The 18015-nt window shown below is 44.1% G+C and overlaps 1 protein-coding gene across 3 annotated transcripts in view; it reads left to right on the forward strand.

The window, feature by feature from the left end:
- Positions 1–588: 588 nt before the first annotated feature.
- The window catches only part of DEF6 (DEF6 guanine nucleotide exchange factor), a 45523-nt gene continuing 28096 nt past the window's right edge, over positions 589–18015 (forward strand). Inside the window, exon 1 of one of the 3 annotated variants that reach the window (XM_082228602.1) lies at positions 589–763. In XM_082228602.1, coding sequence (XP_082084728.1) covers positions 668–763 — 96 coding nt within the window. In that variant the 5' untranslated portion in view covers positions 589–667. Of the gene's footprint in view, positions 764–1501; positions 1624–16929; positions 16963–18015 lie in introns of those variants that run through there. The other 2 variants (XM_082228604.1, XM_082228603.1) reach the window with 2 other exon arrangements.

Consider the following 18015-nt stretch of genomic DNA (forward strand, 5'->3'; position numbering starts at 1 on the left):
AGTTAGGCTGCTGGGAATTGTGATTCCTCAAGGGTGAACTCTTTGAGGGAAATAGTGCTTTGAATGTGCTTTAAGGGTACATATAGTGTGTAACATAGCCTGAGTTTAACTTTCCCTTCAGGAAATTACGGTAAGAGCTGGAGCATCCTTATCTGGTGGCCTCTGCTTGGAGACCTCATACTGCATATTGTAAACTGCCTTGAGTATGCTGAGGGGCAGGCAAGATTAAAACAATTTTTTACAACAAAATTTTGCCAAGTAGAAAGAGGCCCCCCAACAGGTGGCATTAACCGTGAAAAGAATACATTTATGTAGCCCCATGAAATGAGTAACCAGGCAGGCGACATGCCAAATCTGAATGTTGTTGGACTCGAATACAAATTGGACTCCCGCTAGTGTTTAAAGACGGGCGAACTTCCTGTCTTAAAAAAAAAGATTTGTATTCATTGTTCTTTGCTCAATTTCACTGAACAACGAAAAGGGGGAAGGAAAAAGAGCGAGAAGGTGGCGCGCAAGCTCCCCGAGCGTCGAGGCGACAGGAGGCGCTGCGGCTCCCGGGCGCCCTCGCTGCCGGCCGCGCGGCGCAAAAGCGGCGCGTTTCCTGAGCGGCCCGAGGGAGGATCCTCCTCGCCCAGCCAGCAGACTCTGTCCGCGGGGCGCTCGAGCCATGGAGTTGCGAGCCGAGCTTCTGAAGTCCATCTGGTACGCCTTCACCGCCTTGGACGCGGAGAAAAGCGGCAAAGTGTCCAAATCTCAGCTGAAAGTAAGTGGAAGCGGGGCGAGGGAGCGAGAAAAGGCGGCGGAGGCGGCTGCTTTCTCCCTCAGAGCCCGCGGCGGGCTTGGGGCGCGCACTCCGCCTGCCCCCAGCAGGGCTGCCGGGCGCTTTGGGAGCCGGAGGGCAACTTCGGGAGCGAAAAGAAAAGAAACCCCCCTCACAGCTGTGGTGGCGACTTAGGGTTGTGGGATTGCTCGTGAAGGCGGGGGATATCTAAGGAGTTGTGTTCTTCTCTTTTTTAAATAAAGGGAAGGAATAAACATTATGCACTTAAATGTTCTGGTCTTTAAAATATGCCTTCCCCCTTTCTCTGCATTGGGGTGTGTAAGCATGTGCGTGTTAGAAATAGACATTTGCCTTCTTCCTGTTGAATTTCCTCTGCCCTTTTCCGAGGCAGTTGGTTGCAAATGCTGCGTTCCTACCCACGCTCTCTACCGATCTCATAGCTGGCTGCTTTTAAAATGGGGCAAAGGTTGTGCAGAATGTGGGTTCTGCGCCCCCCTTTACAAAAAGCGTTTCTTTCTCTCTCCTTCGCAGTAATCTTGTTGGGTGGGCATGAAAGATCTTCTGCTGAGTAGACGAGACTCGCTTTCTTTAAAGGGGCAAAATGAAGAGCAAAACTCTCCTTCCTTGTAAAATCCTTGTAAACTTTGAAATAGCAACAAAGGCGGTGCTTTGAATTACAATGTGGACGCTGGGTTTTGCTTAATCACAGTTTTCGGAGCGGGGGAGATGGCAGATGAGATGCAAATGCATGCAAGCCCAGCCAAAGTAGGGCAGAAAAGATCTGAGGAACGCTTGATGCAAATAGTGGCGACACCTTGTGAAATCAACACAAGCCGATGAGCGTAAGTGATAAAGGCTAAGGCTGGCTTCCTGCACTGCTCTTACATAAAGTGGCGGCTGAACCAGTGGGGAAACTGTTTTGCCCCCTCGGGACCAGCATCCTTAGCCCTTGAGCCGTGCCAAATGAATGCAAATGCTGGGCAGCTGCCCGGCATCCCCAACTGTTTGCAGAGAACTCCCACGTTGCTGTTGCTGCTGCTCTGTTTTTTTATTGCATCCTAGAGTTTACCCAGCAATGCCAGTGTCTCAGATGTGTTTTTGCTCCTGCAAATAGGCTGTGTAATAATAACTTTCCAATGAAGGTTTGTTATAGCCTTACACTTAAGCCCCTTCCCGGATTTTTGCACCTTTCCCAAAAGTTCATCATGATTGGCCACAGTTTACCCAGGACAGGACACTTGGAACCAGCCTGGGAAAAGATTCTTTTTTTTTTTTAACGTGTTTCTAGCAGCCTAAGACTAAGCCTTAGATTTAACTGTGCAGCTGTACATGACTTTTAAGAAAGTATTTGCTTGTTTGCAAAAGCGTCTAGTATGAAAAGGAGCACTGATGAGGGCCTCTCTGTGTTTATTTGCACACGCTGGCCTTGCAAGGCGGGAAGGGTGAAGAGCAAAACAAACAGCAGCATTGAGCCATTGCAAGAATTACATCACTGCCATTTCTTCATGGAATCTTGCTGAGAGCAAAAAGGGGTTGTGTGTTTGTGTTTACAACTTCCACTCCTTGGTTTAAACGCTGCAAAAGCACAGTATATTTATAAGCAAAAGCATTTTTTGTGGTTACTTTTTACACATCATAATTACATTGCTACAGTTTATGATAGGCATGGCCAAACTTGGCCCTCCAGATGTTTTGGGGCTACAATTCCCACCATCCCTGACCACTGGTCCTGTTAGCTAGGGATGATGGGAGTTGTAATCCCAAAACATCTGGAGGGCCAAGTTTGGCCATGCCTGCTTTACGAGCACAGGTCAAGCAGTCCCTTGGGGTGTGTGCTTAAGCAGTGGGATCTGTGCCTTTTGACATCCATCCATAATACAGCAAAATAGTTAATTGTTTATAATGATCAGTGGGCTGGAAAATTTTATTCAGCTATACTTTTCCATTGAAAACGTTTAATTTTTAGAAATGCAGTATTTTATAAATGTAATTACTACCATAATGGATGCAATACCAGTCAAACTGGATAGCTGGAATGGATATAATGCCAGTCAAATCAAGAATTGAAGTTGTAATTAACTCCTTTCAAGTGAATATCCATAGAAAGCAGATACTTTTATGCACATGGTTTTTCAGGCATACTAAAATTAATGTTTGTCTTCTGCTACCTCTGTTTATAAATTTAATAAATAAATAATAATTAAAACAATAATGTATCCTCTCCCTCTTTTGCCTCCTCTATTATTATTAATATTATTATTACTTTCCCTTCTCCAGCAGGTCCCTAAGTGGATTACCACAGTCTAAAATTCAGAATTTAAAACAGTTAAAACAAATCGCAATCACAGAAATAGAGTGGATCCTTTTAAACCACACTAACAGCACCATTCTGTTCTTGTTTACCTAGAATTAAGTGCTACTCTATTCAGTGGCTCTTGTTCCCCAGTAAGTGTGTTTAGATCTCCCCCTCCCTTATAGTTCAGTTACATTTGGCTATATGCAGCACATAACAGTAACATGACGTACATTTTAAAATTTCATTTATTAAATCTAAGTCAAATGTTAAATCAGATCTCAGTTAATTTAGGGTGGTGTTGAAAATATTTCCAGGAAATATTTGGACTTTTTCTGGAAAATCACTATTGATGAAAACCAATGAGTATGTAGAGCCAGTTTCGTGGCCAAGAAATACAGGTGCACCTGAGGGATTATTACATGTGGTCTGAAACACACATGTGGTCTGAAGTCCCTGTTCAAAGGATATTGTAGAGTAGGAAAGAACCTCAAGTTTATCTAGTAACTAGGTCAACCCCCCCCAACACAGGAAATCCACTGCAACAGCATCCCTAGTTGTTGGCCACATAGCCTTTGTTTAAAAACCCTTAGAGCTTATGTGCTATATATCAGGGGTTTTTAAACAATGGTCCATGGATCCCTAGGAAGTCCATGGATGAGCTTCAGGGGGGTCTGTGAACTGGGTACATAAAAATATTCAGTTTTAAATTTCCTTCCTGCTACATTGAAAAAAGTCTTTGTGGAATGGAAAAAATATGAGGAGGGGTTCCAGAGCTTTCATCAGATTTTCAAAGGGATCCAATGACCCCAGAAAGTTTAAGAACCATTTTTTTTGTACATAATTAGACAGTGTTGTTAACTATTTATAGAATTGCTTTACACATGTGCCAGTGTTGGTGCTTTAACTACTTTTAGGTGAGTGTGGTGCTCATTTTGTGCGAGTTAAGTCACTGAAATTAGGGACCTTTTGGAGCATTTTAATATGGATGATAATGTAAAATAGGTACTGTGAGTAACGGAATAACACCGTATACTTAACCAGCAGGACTCAGTTGCCTCTCATCTTAGTAATTCCTTTAACTTTAGAGTAGTTTCTTCAACAATGGAAGGAAAAAATGAGTGTGCATTCTGTGTGGGGCTGCCCTTGGGCCTGGTTTGAAAATTCCCAACTGATGCAGAATGTAGCAGCCAGACTACTGCTGGGGGCACCTGACTGACAAAATGTGACACCGTTGTTAAAATGTCTGCACGGGCTGGGCATTTATTTTATTTATTTCATAAAATCTATATACTGCTTGATGGTAGAAGACTTCAAAGCAGTTTATAAAAACAATAAAACCACAAGATTATTATTAAAAGCAATAAAAACAATAAAAAATAAAAATCAATAAATTAAAAACACATCAGCGTTCAAAATATCTGGTAGGGATATTTACTACCAAGCCAGATTCAAGGTCTTGATATTCATTTACAAAGCCTTGAACAAATTAGGTCCAGGGACTGCCTGAACCCTTATATCTCAGTTCAGTCACTGAGATTGTCTGTGGAGGTGTTGCTGGTTGTCCCCTGAGTTGATGGAGCTCATTTGACATGGACAGGAAACCAAGTGTTTGGTGTCATCAGCCTAGTTCCTTGAAATGCCCTACCAGTAGAGTTTCAGAAGGCATCTTGTATGTTTACCTTTAAACTTTTACTGAAAACTTCTATATGCTGTCAGGCTTATGCAAACAATTAAGAAAACATCTTCTGAAATAGTTGAAGATCTGTGATTTCAAATTTTTATGTGGCTTTTACTGTACATACAGAATTGTGGTAAACTGATATATATTGGCCAGTGGTCAGATTATGGAAACTGTGGTCCAGTAATGTCTAGAAGGCAACTGCTGCAATAGGTGATAATTTTCTCAGCATGGGGATACAGTGCGTGCCACTCATTTGTTCACCTGCTATGCAGCTGTTAAAAGTGCAGGAGCCCTGCTGAAGAGGAAAGTGGTAATTCTAAGTATCTGATAACGTAAACAGGCTCCTTTTTGTGGTGCTTCCCCACCCCCCATTTATGGTTATGCTGTGCCTCACAGATATGTTTCCTGTGGGTATGCAGAAATGATGGTTCCAGTGTCAGCATTAAGATTTTTCTTCCTGTTTAGTTGCATACAGCTCTCGCTTCTTTAAAAATTTACATGGTTAGGATTGTGCATCTGTGAAACCTGGTGATTTCAGAGCTGGTGTTCATAGGTAAAATATTTTTTGAGTTGACTGGAGACCTTAGAAATCCACGTGGAGTAAATTTGAACTTGGTGGCTATAATGAACCCCTGATTCCTGTAAGATTGTTTGCTGCGGCACTGCATTTGAGTATGTGGTACTTCCATGGTTAAAGCAATGCTCACAACTTGGTGATAAATGCTGCTCAGCTTACAAAGTACTTACGGCCATAAATTGAGATTATGGCTACTACTCTGAGACTGCTGTTCTAAGCATGCTTACTATGGAACCTGTTGAACTTGATAGAGATTACTTTTGAGTAAACATGCTTAAGATAGTGCCATTAAAAAAATGATTCCTTAGAAAAATATTGTGAAACCAAACTCAGGTTTGCACACAGCTGAACAAATCCATGAATGATAATTTCATGGCTATAATTATAGCTTAGTTGCTGGAATGTTCAGTGGTGGTGTATCTCTGAGGTCTGCCTTAGACCAGGGGGGTGGCTAACCTGTGTCACTTGAGATGGTGTTGGACTACAGCTACCATGAGCCTCGGCTAGTATGGCTAGTGGTCACAGATGATGGGAGCTGTAGTCTAATAACTCTTGGAGGGCAACAAATTAGCCACATTGGACTATATTCTAAGAACAAACAGGAGATGACTACTTCCATCATGCTCTAAAACAGCGGTTCTCAACCTGTGGGTCCCCAGATCTGCTCTAAAAGATGCTTTATAATGTGTCAGATTGTTTGTCCAGCTAGGCCAGTGTTGTCTGCTTTTGACTGGCAGGGTTCAGGAAGAGACCTTTCTCATCACTTACTATGTGATAAGAAAACTGGAAGTACCAGGCATTCAAACAGAGTACCTTCTGCAGGGAAATCATATGTTCTGCTTATGGTCTCTTCTGTGATAAAACCGTAAGTGTACCTCTTGACTTGTCAATGGATTTAACCTGTTTTCAAAGCCAGTCATCAGGCGAGGGACCTACAGTGGCCATGTTTGAACATAGCAAGAAGCCAGATTTTCTGATTTACCTTAGTTTACTGTGATTGAGCAGTGTGCTAGTGCACCCTGCCTGGTTGTTTCTGCTTTGCTCTTAGTCTGGCAAGAGCAAAATAAGCAAACTAGAAAACCTTGGTATCCTATTAGGTCTGAACCAGGTATTGTGGATTGTTTCTCTTGAACAAGCCATGATCACTAGCTAACCTTAAAACATGGCCTGTTGTTGACCTGCTGGCATTGGCTTGTTAGGGAACAGCAAAATATGACCCCTGGTTTGATTTTAATGGAAAGCCAAAGCTTCCTGGTTTGTTTGCTCTGCTCATGCCAGGGGGGAAGCAGAATGGAAGTAATTGGGCAGCACGTACCAGCATGTTGCTCATTTACAGTAAGCCACAATAAGTCAGAAAATATTACATGGGAATGCAGTCAGTGTTAAGAATATGAGTGTCTCTCTGCTTGTGCAGAATGCCTTTTTTCCAACATCTGCTTTTAAGTGAGCAGGACTTCAAGAGTGAAGTATGGGGTTTTGAGTAAGGCTTGAGCTGCCAATTCTTTTATTTATCAAAATTATTACCTATTTAAAACTGCATCGCCCAGTCTGCTTACCTCTAGAGCCCTTTTCTCATAGCAGGTTCACTAATAAATTTTTAGAGCCAACATTATAGCAAAGTCTATGCGAACAGAGGTTGCAACTGCGTTTGTGGCTTCCTGGGCTGTTTAGTAAGGGGGATTTTTTGCAGGCAGGGAGCCACCTTACTGTTGCCGCTGTGTCTCCTTAAGCTGTGCATGTTGCAACAAGGCAGTTTTCACGTGATTTGGACTTTCCTCCTTTTAAAATCCAGTAGTTTTTGCAGCTTATGAATCTTCTGATCTAACTCATCAGTGATTATTTTTTTTAAAAAAAAAACCTTTTATCTTGCAGCAAAATTATAGTGGGAAAGCCAAGTAGGCTTTAATTTACTGTTAACTAGGGCAATACCTGATTAGTGAAATCATAGTCACTTAATTGTATAGATCGTAGTTTATTTTAAATTTGCATATAAGAAGAACACAATGAATCTAAATAAATTGCTTGTTCTATAAGTGGTGCGCGTGTATTGCAGGAAATATCTTGGACAGATTTTGCATTTTCCTCCTAACTCACTAGAGGGAATGCCTTTTCTAGAATGGTGGTTGCCATGTGCAGTTTTTATAAGTACTTTTACAAAAAAACCTAATTTTAAAATGTGTTTCCTGGTTTATCAGAGGCACCTTTTTTTAAACTGCCACGCTAAATGCTGAAGTTCTTACCAGAGTGGAACAGGTATTATGTGGCAGCTGTAGATGGAATTACTGCATTGCACTTTATATGGGGCTTCCCTCGCTGTTGATCTAAGAGTAGGTTATAGAGAAAGTTGCAGCACAATTGCTGTCAGGAGTGAGAGTCTGTCATCGTATTGCACTCCTGCTCAGAGATCAGTGCTGGTTGCTGATTAGTTACCAGTCCAAGTTCAAAGTTTTGCTATTAGTATATAAAGCACTTAACAGCTTTGGACTAATTTAAACAGGAACCTTTGCTGTATAGTTTTGGACACACACAGTATAATTTAGTTACCCATATTTTACTGATTTTATCTATATTTTAATACCAATCTTTACTTTTGCTTTTTTAAACGGTTTTGTGGGTTTTAACTGTTTCTATGGAGAGCTCTTTGATTAAGCGGTTGATAAATCTCTCTAAATAAAGCAATCCCTGCCCATTGGCAATTCTAGCTGAGGCTGATGGGATTTGGAGTCCAGTGACATCGGGGAGGCACCCCATTGGCTACTCCTGTGTAATATGACATAATAGTATAATAGTAACAAGTGGGACCAGCAACAAAACATTCAGGACACCCCATTCCCTCCTCATCTTCCACCCAGTCAGTCATCATTCCAAGTCAGTCTCCCCCTCCAAATATCTTGTGTGCTTCTGCAAATTTTGGAGTTTCCCCATTCAATGAATGGTGTCGTTTTGCTACATAAGGATCAACATTCAAAGAATGTGTCCACCATTGCTGTATGAGATATGCTGTTTGCACGATGGACAACAGTGGGTCACTAGACCCTCCTCTCCATCACCCTTCTCTGGGCTAGTCCTTTGCTGGCATGTGGGGTTGTAAAAAGGGGCAAAAGGAGGAGATGCTGAGCCATCACCATCTGATATGCAATTCTAACTAGGTGATTGAATTAAATATAGAGAGCTTAACTAAGCTGACGGTGGTTAAGGTTACCCAACAGAAGTTCAAGAATACCATAATGTTTCACCGACACAATTCAAATCTACTTTTAAGTGTATTCTGAATTCCATTGTGCAGCTTCTAAGCATGGGCAGGAGTCAAGGGACCTGTTATAATCTACAGCAGAAGGGAAAGCTATTTTTGCCCAAACTTTCAAGTAACCTTCGGCCATGCTCCTGGCTGTTGATCATAAGCAGTTTTTATGCACAGTTATTCATTACAAAACAGGGCAGGGAGCCAAGCAATAGAAGCAGCATTGTTATTTTATTTCATAACATCATTTTTATTCATTTTAATCTTTAAACTGTTTTATAAGGTTATGTTGAGATATATCTTATGTTTACATTAGATTAGAGTCTATGGCATGCAGCAATTGCAGGTGTACTCTACACTGTATTCAAGAAAGATTAGCCCAGGTAAAATGTGTGTACAGTATAGGATTGCAGCCTAGATTATATATCTTCTTGTTATCAATGACCTGGAATGATGTGTGTGTATGTCCTGTGACACAAATGTCCATATGGTCATGTGGAAGAAGGAAAAAACTTTGCAGCTCCTCAGTAACCCCAAGATGCTTGGTAGAGGAGCTTGTTGTGTTTGGGTTCTTCTCCAGGAATGTCCATACCATAACCAATCACAAATAATGTGCTCTGACAAACTGGTTTCTGCTTGTGTTTGTTTGAAGTGGGGAGCTTCTTGTGACAGACGAAGAACCCAAAGACTCAAGCTGTGACTCATCCTTGAAATTTGCCTGATAGCTGGTGGTCTTCAGCTAAAAGAATAGGTATGTGCTTGGTATTACTTATACAGGGTGAGTCCTTTAAAAGAGGCCCCGTGGATACAGAGTACACATGTTCCATGGGGCCTCTTTTAAAAGACTAACCCTGTATAACTACCCTAATTGAGAAAGCCTAGAGGTGCTAGCAGGTGAGGTGCTAGATGATTGGAGATGGGCAAATGCTGCCCCAATCTTCAGAAAATTGGGATGGTATGGGTGGGAAGAAAGATCCAGCAAACTGAAGACTAGTCAGCCTGACTTTCATACCAGGGAAGATAACCAGAACAGTCTGTAAAGTACTCAGTCTTTTTGTTAATGTTGTGGTTGGTAGGAACCAGCATGGATTTGTCAATAAGTAATCATGCCAGACTAATCTTATCTCTCTTTTTTTATTGGCTTACTGGTTTAGTGGATTTTGGAATGTGTTGTGGTCATAGTATATCTTGAGTTCAGCAAAGCATTTGATAAACTCCCCCATGATATTTTGGTTAGCAATTTGGTTAAATGTGATCTAGTTGATAGTATTGTCACAACTGTTGGGAAATGATGCCCAGTGATTCCCAAAGCTTTCTCATTTATGGTCGTTCATCACATTGGAGCAAAGTGGGGGGAGACAGAGCAGCACAGGACTCTACTCTCTCTCTCTCCCCCTCTCGTCAATTACTTAGGGATGGAGTAATTTCGTTGTCCCCGAAGGGGGCAATGGCAATAAAGATATTATTATTATTATTGTTATTCCTCATCAAGTTTGCAGATGGTGCAAAACTGGGAGGGATAACTTTACACCTCCAAGATGGGAATAAAACGCAAAATAAATTTGACATCTGCAGCGGAGGAGGGATACATAGCTTGGCAGCAATACATGTGAAATGATCTTGGGATTGAACTTGGTCAGAAACTGAATGTGAGTCATCAGGGTGATGTGGCTTCAAAAAAGTCTAATGCCATTTTAAGGGTTTCAATGTAACTATAGGGCAATATTCAACTAAATAATTCCACGAGTGGAATGAATTCAGCTTGTGCAATAGCACTCCCCTTCCGCTGTCCCCCTGTGCAGGCCCAGCACAGTCCCCAAATCAGCTCTGTAAGGTTGGGGAAACCCTGAGAACAGTCGATGGGGAGGAGAGGGGGAAAACTCCCACTGTGCAAGAGAAAGTTGTCTGCTCATGCAGGAAGGTACTTTGTGCTACATTGAACTAAGTTTTACAAGCCATGGGAAGTAATCGTTTCACTTTATTCTGCACTAGACAGACACCATCTGTATCCAGGTTTGGGCACTGCACTTTGTACCTCGGCTCCCGAACACCTTGGGAGTTGAACATTTCAGCTCCCAAACAATCGAAAACCAGAAGTGATTGTTCCGGTTTTCAAACATTCTTTCAGAAGCCGAACATCCGACGGAGCTTCGAATTGGTTGCAGGAGCTTCCTGCAGCCAATCAGAAGCTGCACTTTGGATGTCAAACAGTTCGGAAGTCGAGTGGACTTCCAGAACGGATTCTGTTCGACTTCCAAGGTATGACTGTATAGACATGTTGGGATGGGTTCAGAGGAGGGCAACAGAAAACAGGTCCTGTGATAAAAGCTTGAAGGAACTGGGAAGAGAAGACTGGGGTGAGGGGGCCATGCCTGTTCTGATATGGAGCAGCTCTTCACAATCTTGAGCGCATAGGTATTTTAACTGGAGGGGCCAGGGATTGAACCTGGGACCTCCTACTCTGTGCTACTGAGCTACAGCCCCTTGTTCAGGGTTTAAGTTGTGTTTAGAGCCCATCTTTTTATCTCCTCTCTTTCATTTCTTAGGTGGAATTCAGATTGAGAGTGAGTGACTTACCCAAGGCCATACCATTTTTTGTATCTTATTGCATTCAAATACCACCTTTTCCTCCAAGGAGCCTTAAGGTGGAGTACATGATTCTCCCCTCCCCATGTTATCCTCATAACAACCCTGTGAAGTAGATTATGCTGAGGAACAGTGCCTGGCTCAAGGTCAGCCACTGAGCTTTATAGCTGAGTCCCAGAGACTCAGAAAGTAGCAAACTCTTCCTCTGTTAGAGACATTTAAGCAGTGACAGGAGGATGTCACGAATGTTTGCAGCAGATTCATTGTATTGGCAGGTAGTTTTAACTAGATGACTTTTACGGTCCCTTCCAACCTTATGATTCTGTGGCATGTGCCTAGGTGCCCCAGGTCCAGAAAATAGACAAATTCGTATTGTATAATGTGACATGGAAGAAATGTGACATTTTCACCAGACAGATGGTCAGAACATCCATTTATCTGTTCCTCACACAGAATCAAGGCTTGTTGAATCTGTTCTTCATCATTACCCCCTATCATGCTGAAATCCTTTGCAATCCTTGCCACAGGACTCACCACATGTTGGGGAAGGAATTCACCTCCTCTGACCATTTTGGAGCATGTCTTTCCTCTTTGTTACAGAACTTCAGTCTGCTAACCCTGGTTTTGCCACGAATGCAGCGTCTTGTCACCTTTTAACATGCAAGGCAAGCTCCAGATCTGAAGCTAGAAGGATCATTCCAGACTCTGGCAGTCGCCTCCAAGCGTCCCCAACCAGGGAAAAGAAAAGGAGCTTCATTCTCCTTCTGCATTAAACATTCCACCCCTGAGTCATGCTGGCGCCTGTTGCAGAGCACGGTTCTATGCCACACAAAAGCCGATTATAGTGCCACATTCAGCTTAGAGAAATGAGTCCAGTGTGCTGCAGATATGGGGAAGTGGCACCAGAATGCATATCTACCACCTGCCTTGAAGCAATGAAGCTGTCTTTTTCAGGGGCAGATTAAAGGGGATTGGAGCTCACAACCAAGTGTTCAGGGTTTGGGGGTGTATTTTAATCAGTTGTTCTAATCAGTAGTTCACAGCTGCTACCACCATTCATGGAGAGTGGTGGATACAAATAAATACAGGAGCATGCACACCCTCACAGTCTCCATCACCAGGTTTGTTAAAAAGATTCTAATTTCTGTCCTAGGTGTCTTCTTTGAAAGATGTTAGGTAGCAGGGAATGAGAAGGGGCTATGCCTGAAACCCTTGGAGAATCACTTCTGGTCAGAGAGTAGGCAGGGATAGGTTATATCAAGGAAAAGGTATACTGTAAAAGGTAAAGGACCCCTGGATGATTAAGTCCAGTCAAAGGCAACTATGGGGTCACGGCGCTCATCTCACTTTCAGGCCGAGGGAGCTGGCATTTGTCCACAGGCTGGTTTCCGGGTCATTTCTGGCGCAACGGAACACCGTGACGAGTGCCAGAGTGCATGGAAATGCCATTTACCTTCCCACCACAGCAGTACCTATTTATCTATTTGCCCTGGGATGCTTTCGAACTGCTAGATTTCCAGTTGCCATATCAGGGATGGGGAGGCTATGACCCTCCTACTAGTCCACAACTCTCATCATCACTGATGGACCATCCTGTTTTGGGCTGATGAGTCCATCAACATATTGGAGGGACGCATCCCTGAGCTACATAGCAGGCTGGCACGTTATAAAGCAGCTCCTTGTTTTTTGCACCTTTCTTTTTCAGCCTGTGTTTAGCATGGGGTGTCCCATCTTTCCTCGTATCCCTTGCATTTTTGACATTTCATTCTCTCTTGTTTCCGCCTTCCATATTGTGGTGGTAAAGTATGTATGTGTCACCCCTGTCTCTCACGTTAAGCTAGTCCTGGTTCATATTCCCTCTGTTGTTGCCATGACTGAATTCAGCCCCAATCTGCAGCACCCACAGAACATGACTGGGTTGCAATTCACTGAGCATATTCCTGTACCTACCTGTAAGAGCAGGAACCTCAGGGGCCCAGTCAAGGATTTGGAGGGGATCTTTTATGTTCTTAGACAGGGCATGTGACTGGAAAAACAGTGAAAGAGGAATGCACATTTGGATGTGTCTAATTACTGAGCCGGGCCAGTAATCAACAAGTCTCCTACCCAGGAGGCACTGGACTCGCACAGCTGCTGCTATGAATTAGAGCAAAGAACACTGTGCGCTCCAGCCCATCAAGTGATCTCATACAGAGGAGACGTTGTCACAGCCCAGATTACAACTCTGTGACTGGGGTTGGGATTGCCAGAAGAGGCAGGGGAAAGTATGCATACATGTTTAGCAGCCAGCACATCACTCAGCCTTGGAATCGGCCCATGCACATCCCTCTGGAGGCACCTGGCTTAGCCATGCAGGCTTGGACACTGGCTGAACTGTTGACTCACATAAAAGCAGGAGTGTCAGTGTGGAGGAGCAGAAGGAAGTGTATTGCTAGGTGCGAAAGCAGCCAAAAATAGGCCAAAGAGGGGGAAACCTTCCTGATCATTCAAAGTCAACATAAGAAGGCACTTTGTCAGTAGCTGATCCTTTGCTAACTCTAGCCTAGTGCTGTAGCCATGGTATGTGTGTCCATCCCTGTCTCTTTCTCTCTTTGCTAGCCTCTGTGACTCACTCAGAGATATTTTGGACCTCTGCCCTGAATTTCCAGCTTTCATTTACTAAAGTTTGTGTCTGCCTTAGGTGGCTGCAAGAAGCCACTGGTTTAAGCAATGATGTGGGGGGGGGGGCTATGAAATTGTGCCTGGATAGGTGGCTTCCCAAACCCTGGTTGGAATGCAGATTGCCCCTCTAACTGATCATCAGATGGATTATCTGAGTGGGATTAATCCTTCATCAATTTAATCTCCACAGATAATAACTGAGGCAGGGTAGCTGCATGCCTTTGTACATGTCTCCATGTGTGCACGCATGTATGTATGAGAGAGTGTGAAATGACCACATGCACCACCAGCATATGGGGTCTAGTTAAGAGCGAATGTGGCTGTCAGGCCAAAAAATATTAGCCACCCTTGTTATAGCTTTTTAAATTTTATTCACAGACTGATAAGGGGAAATGTTCAGACAAGTAGGCACGTGCATTTAGCCTCCACCACACCTTCCCTGATGGGCTTGTACTGTGCTTACCAAGTTCCTGTGGTGGGCAGGAATCTCAGGGGCCCACGGCATTAGACATTATTGAGAAGAAGGCCCTGATGAGCAAAGTCTCCCAACCATTGGAGGAGCCCTAAGTATGTACATACAGTGTCCTGACAGCAAGCAGAGTCTACAGATATTAGCAGGTAGCTTAGCCATGCAGCTGGCAGGTAGGGTCAGATGGGTGTTGCAGGACCTTGGGTAGCTCCAAGCAAATAACTTGCTCTCCTTCCCAGGCTCTAAAGGACCCCTGACAGTTAAGTCCCGTCGCGAATGACTCTGGGGTTCCGACACTCATCTCGCTTTATTGGCTGAGGGAGCCGACGTTTGTCCGCAGACATTTTTTCCAGGTCATGAGGCCAGCATGACTAAGCCGCTTCTGGCGAAACCAGAGCAGCGCACGGAAACGCCGTTTACCTTCCCGCCAGAGCGGTACCTATTTATCTACTTGCACTTTGACGTGCTTTCGAACTGCTAGGTTGGCAGGAGCTGGGACTGAGCAACGGGAGCTCACCCCGTCGCGGGGATGCGAACCACCGATCTTCCGATCGGCAAGCCCTAGGCTCAGTGGTTCAGCCCATAGTGCCACCCAGGCCCTACCCCTTCTTCAAGTGGAGAGTCTCAGCGCTCATCCACATGTTTCTGGACACAGACCAAAAAACTACAGATGAAGAACTGAGTGGAGTGCAGGGGGCCTGTGCAGGAAGCCTTAAATACCTTGGGAACAGACCTGAAGGAAGCCTATGTGCTCCATCAGGCCCACCCTCAAAGGGAGCCCTGCCTCCAAGCCTGTGTGCTATTGACCAATCTGCAGGCAGATTTGGATTCACTTTCTGGCTGGCAAGGTGAGTGTTAAGCCTCCTCGCTGGCCAGGCAGCCTGCAGCACCACAGAACCGGATAAAGCTGGCTTACCTTCTGCCCCGCACTTTCTAGGCCCTGGTATTATCATCAACTGAGGCCCTTCTTCATGTGCCTCTTCCGTGTGAGAGGTCTAGAGGGTGGCAACAGGAGAATGGGCCTTTTCGTTGTTGTCCCCCCCCCCCCCCCGTTTGTGGAATGCTTTCTTCAGGGAGGCTTGCCTGGCATCTTCATTATATATCTTTAGGTGCCAGGCGAAAACTTTTCAATATTCTATGGCTTTTTAAATGTGTTTTTGGGAGGGGGGTTTGTTGGTTTGTTTCTGTTTTTGTTTTATCTTGTGTTTTGTATTCTCATTTTGTATTTTGCTGTTGTGAACTGCCCTGTGATGAAGGGTGGTATGCAAATTTAATAAATAATAATATTGTGAGGCAGTGGGTTGGCAGCATGCTGTGATGGAAAAGTTAGTTTTTGCTGGGCAGGTTGGTTCACCAAGTGTTTTCTTTTTATTTTTTCCCTGCCAACAAACTGTTAACGAAAGGCAGCTTCTGATTGGCCAGGGTTCCAGGAGGGAGAGTTGAAAAAGAGAGACAGTTTTTAGGTTGGGAGGTAGGGAGTGAGAGTTGGTTCTGGGTAGAAACATCCACCCTGAGGAATATATCACAAGCTAGAGAAGGGAGTCTCTGAGCTTAGTGTGAAGGACAGCGTGTGGTGTCCTGTAAGAGTAATAGGCCAGGAATTAACTGGCAGGCTGAGGCTGAGCCAGGATAAGTAGAAGCTGTGAGAATACAGTCTACTTAGGATTCATTCCAATCAGGAGGGGAGAAATGCTTCTACATTGAGAAGACTCCCAAACCAGTTAAGAGGGGTGTGGTGATCCCTTGGGTCTGTTACTTGGAGTACCTCAGGAGTAGGGTTGTCAAAGGGGTGTGTAACTGACAGGAAGTACCACCTTGTTTAAGAAACAAAGTATTAAGCGGCAAAAGCTGTGCAACAACTGAGAAAGAGCAGAAGTGAAATAACATTAGAATCTGAAGTATCCTTTGTTTTACCCACTTTGTGTCATAAACTTCCAATGTTTAATAAAATCTTTCTTGTTTATTTGATCAAATCCTGCCTAAGACGACAAATTATTAAATTTTCCCTCACACAAGTCCCCCACATGATAATCTGGAGTAGTTTGTAGGAATTCGGGTAATTGGTGTTCTGTGAGGTGGGTGCGCTATATTTAAGTGAGGGCGGGCCCAACGGCACCAGGGGGGGAAACGCTGTCACGCCATCGCACATGCAAGCTCTGCACTGCCTGAAATGGCAGCATGGGGCGTGCGTGTGCCTGCTGCCTCCCCTTCAGCCACCCTATGGCTGAGGGGGAGGCAGTGGGCAGACTCCTTGGAGGCTCTGCGCAGCGTGTCCTGCCCTGGCTCACCCCGCCCTATTGGTGGTTTGCCCCACCCTCGGGTGCAGGGCACACACCGCCCCAGGTGCCCAAACAGCTGGCTACACCGCTGCTTAGTTCCCCAAATTATGCACAGCCAATGGGGCATGGCCAGTAGCAACAAGCCCACACTGCCCCTTCACACATTAACCAAATGGAATGCCTCTTCTATCTCTACGAAGAAGTCCTTGATTGCCCCCACTCCGGCCTCTGTTTTCTGTAGGCCATTGTTTGAATTTGCATGAACATATTTAGTAGCAGAAATGCTGAGCCATCGAACCACAGTTGTACGATTTGGCTGATGCTAAAGTCTTTATTTCATATCTTTTATTTGTTGCTTGCATTTTAAGAGTGGATGAATAAACTAGATTTGGTAAGTTTCAGTACTTTGTCTCCTTTTTGCACTTTCAAAAGGGCATGCTAGTTTGGTGCTGTAGAAAGGTAGCAGATAGTTAAATTTGTTTTTTTTTAAAGATTTGTTTGCTGAGAGGGGAAAGGACAGGTGCTTGTAGGATTTTTATTTATTTATTTTGCCTTAGGTGCCAAAATAACTTGGTTGATCTTGGGTGCAATGCATCTTGACAATTTTTGCAGGTGGTGGTGGTTCAGGGAGAGAGGCCCATTTGCTGCCCTATCTCAGACAGCAACATTCATAGAGAATTATTACCAATCGGGCTAGGTTTCCCCAATTTAAAAATATAAAAACATACTAAAACATCAAACACTAAAAACTTCACAATACAGGGCTGCCTTCAGATAATGCTATGACTACTGATCATGGTGGCTATATATGATGTGATCTGTATAGCAGTTGCTAGGGAGCAACAGTGGTGAAAGAATATTGTGTTTTGCTTGTGGTCTTCCTGTAGGTGTCTGCAGTGGAGGCTAGTTCATTAAGGCGAATGGTTCACTTTCCCACTCACTTCAGCCCACTCACAGCCAATCTTCACTTGCTGACCTCCTTAATTACAACTAGTTCAGAGGTGGCACTGCCTGTCAGAGCCCTCCTTCTTAGACTCTACTGTTGCCCTTGTAGAACTCAGCAGAAAGGAGGATGGGGACAAGCCTAGAATTAGCTGGCTCTACCTGTCATTGCCTCTGCCTCTACCTGTTGTTGGATCTTTCACCCCTCCAGGCTCAATGGGCCCCAGCCACCAATAGGTACCCGACTTGACCACTGGGGAAACAGGATGCCAAGCAAGACACACCTTCAGTTTGATCTTACCATAGGTACTTAGGTGCCAGTTCTGAGCCTGCAGAGCATAGTTTCGCCTAAGTCACATGCGATAGGGAGAAAAGTTTATGGAAGGTATATAAATGGACTTTGCTTAAGCATTAGCTCATAAGGTATGAGAGTGTCCTTGAGCTTGTTCACCAGCTTTTCCAACAACAGTGATTGGCTCGGCTAAATAGCAGCCCATTAAAC

This window comes from Podarcis vaucheri (genome assembly GCF_965113315.1).
Source record: "Podarcis vaucheri genome assembly, chromosome: 6".
NCBI classification, from domain to species: Eukaryota; Metazoa; Chordata; class Lepidosauria; order Squamata; family Lacertidae; genus Podarcis; species Podarcis vaucheri.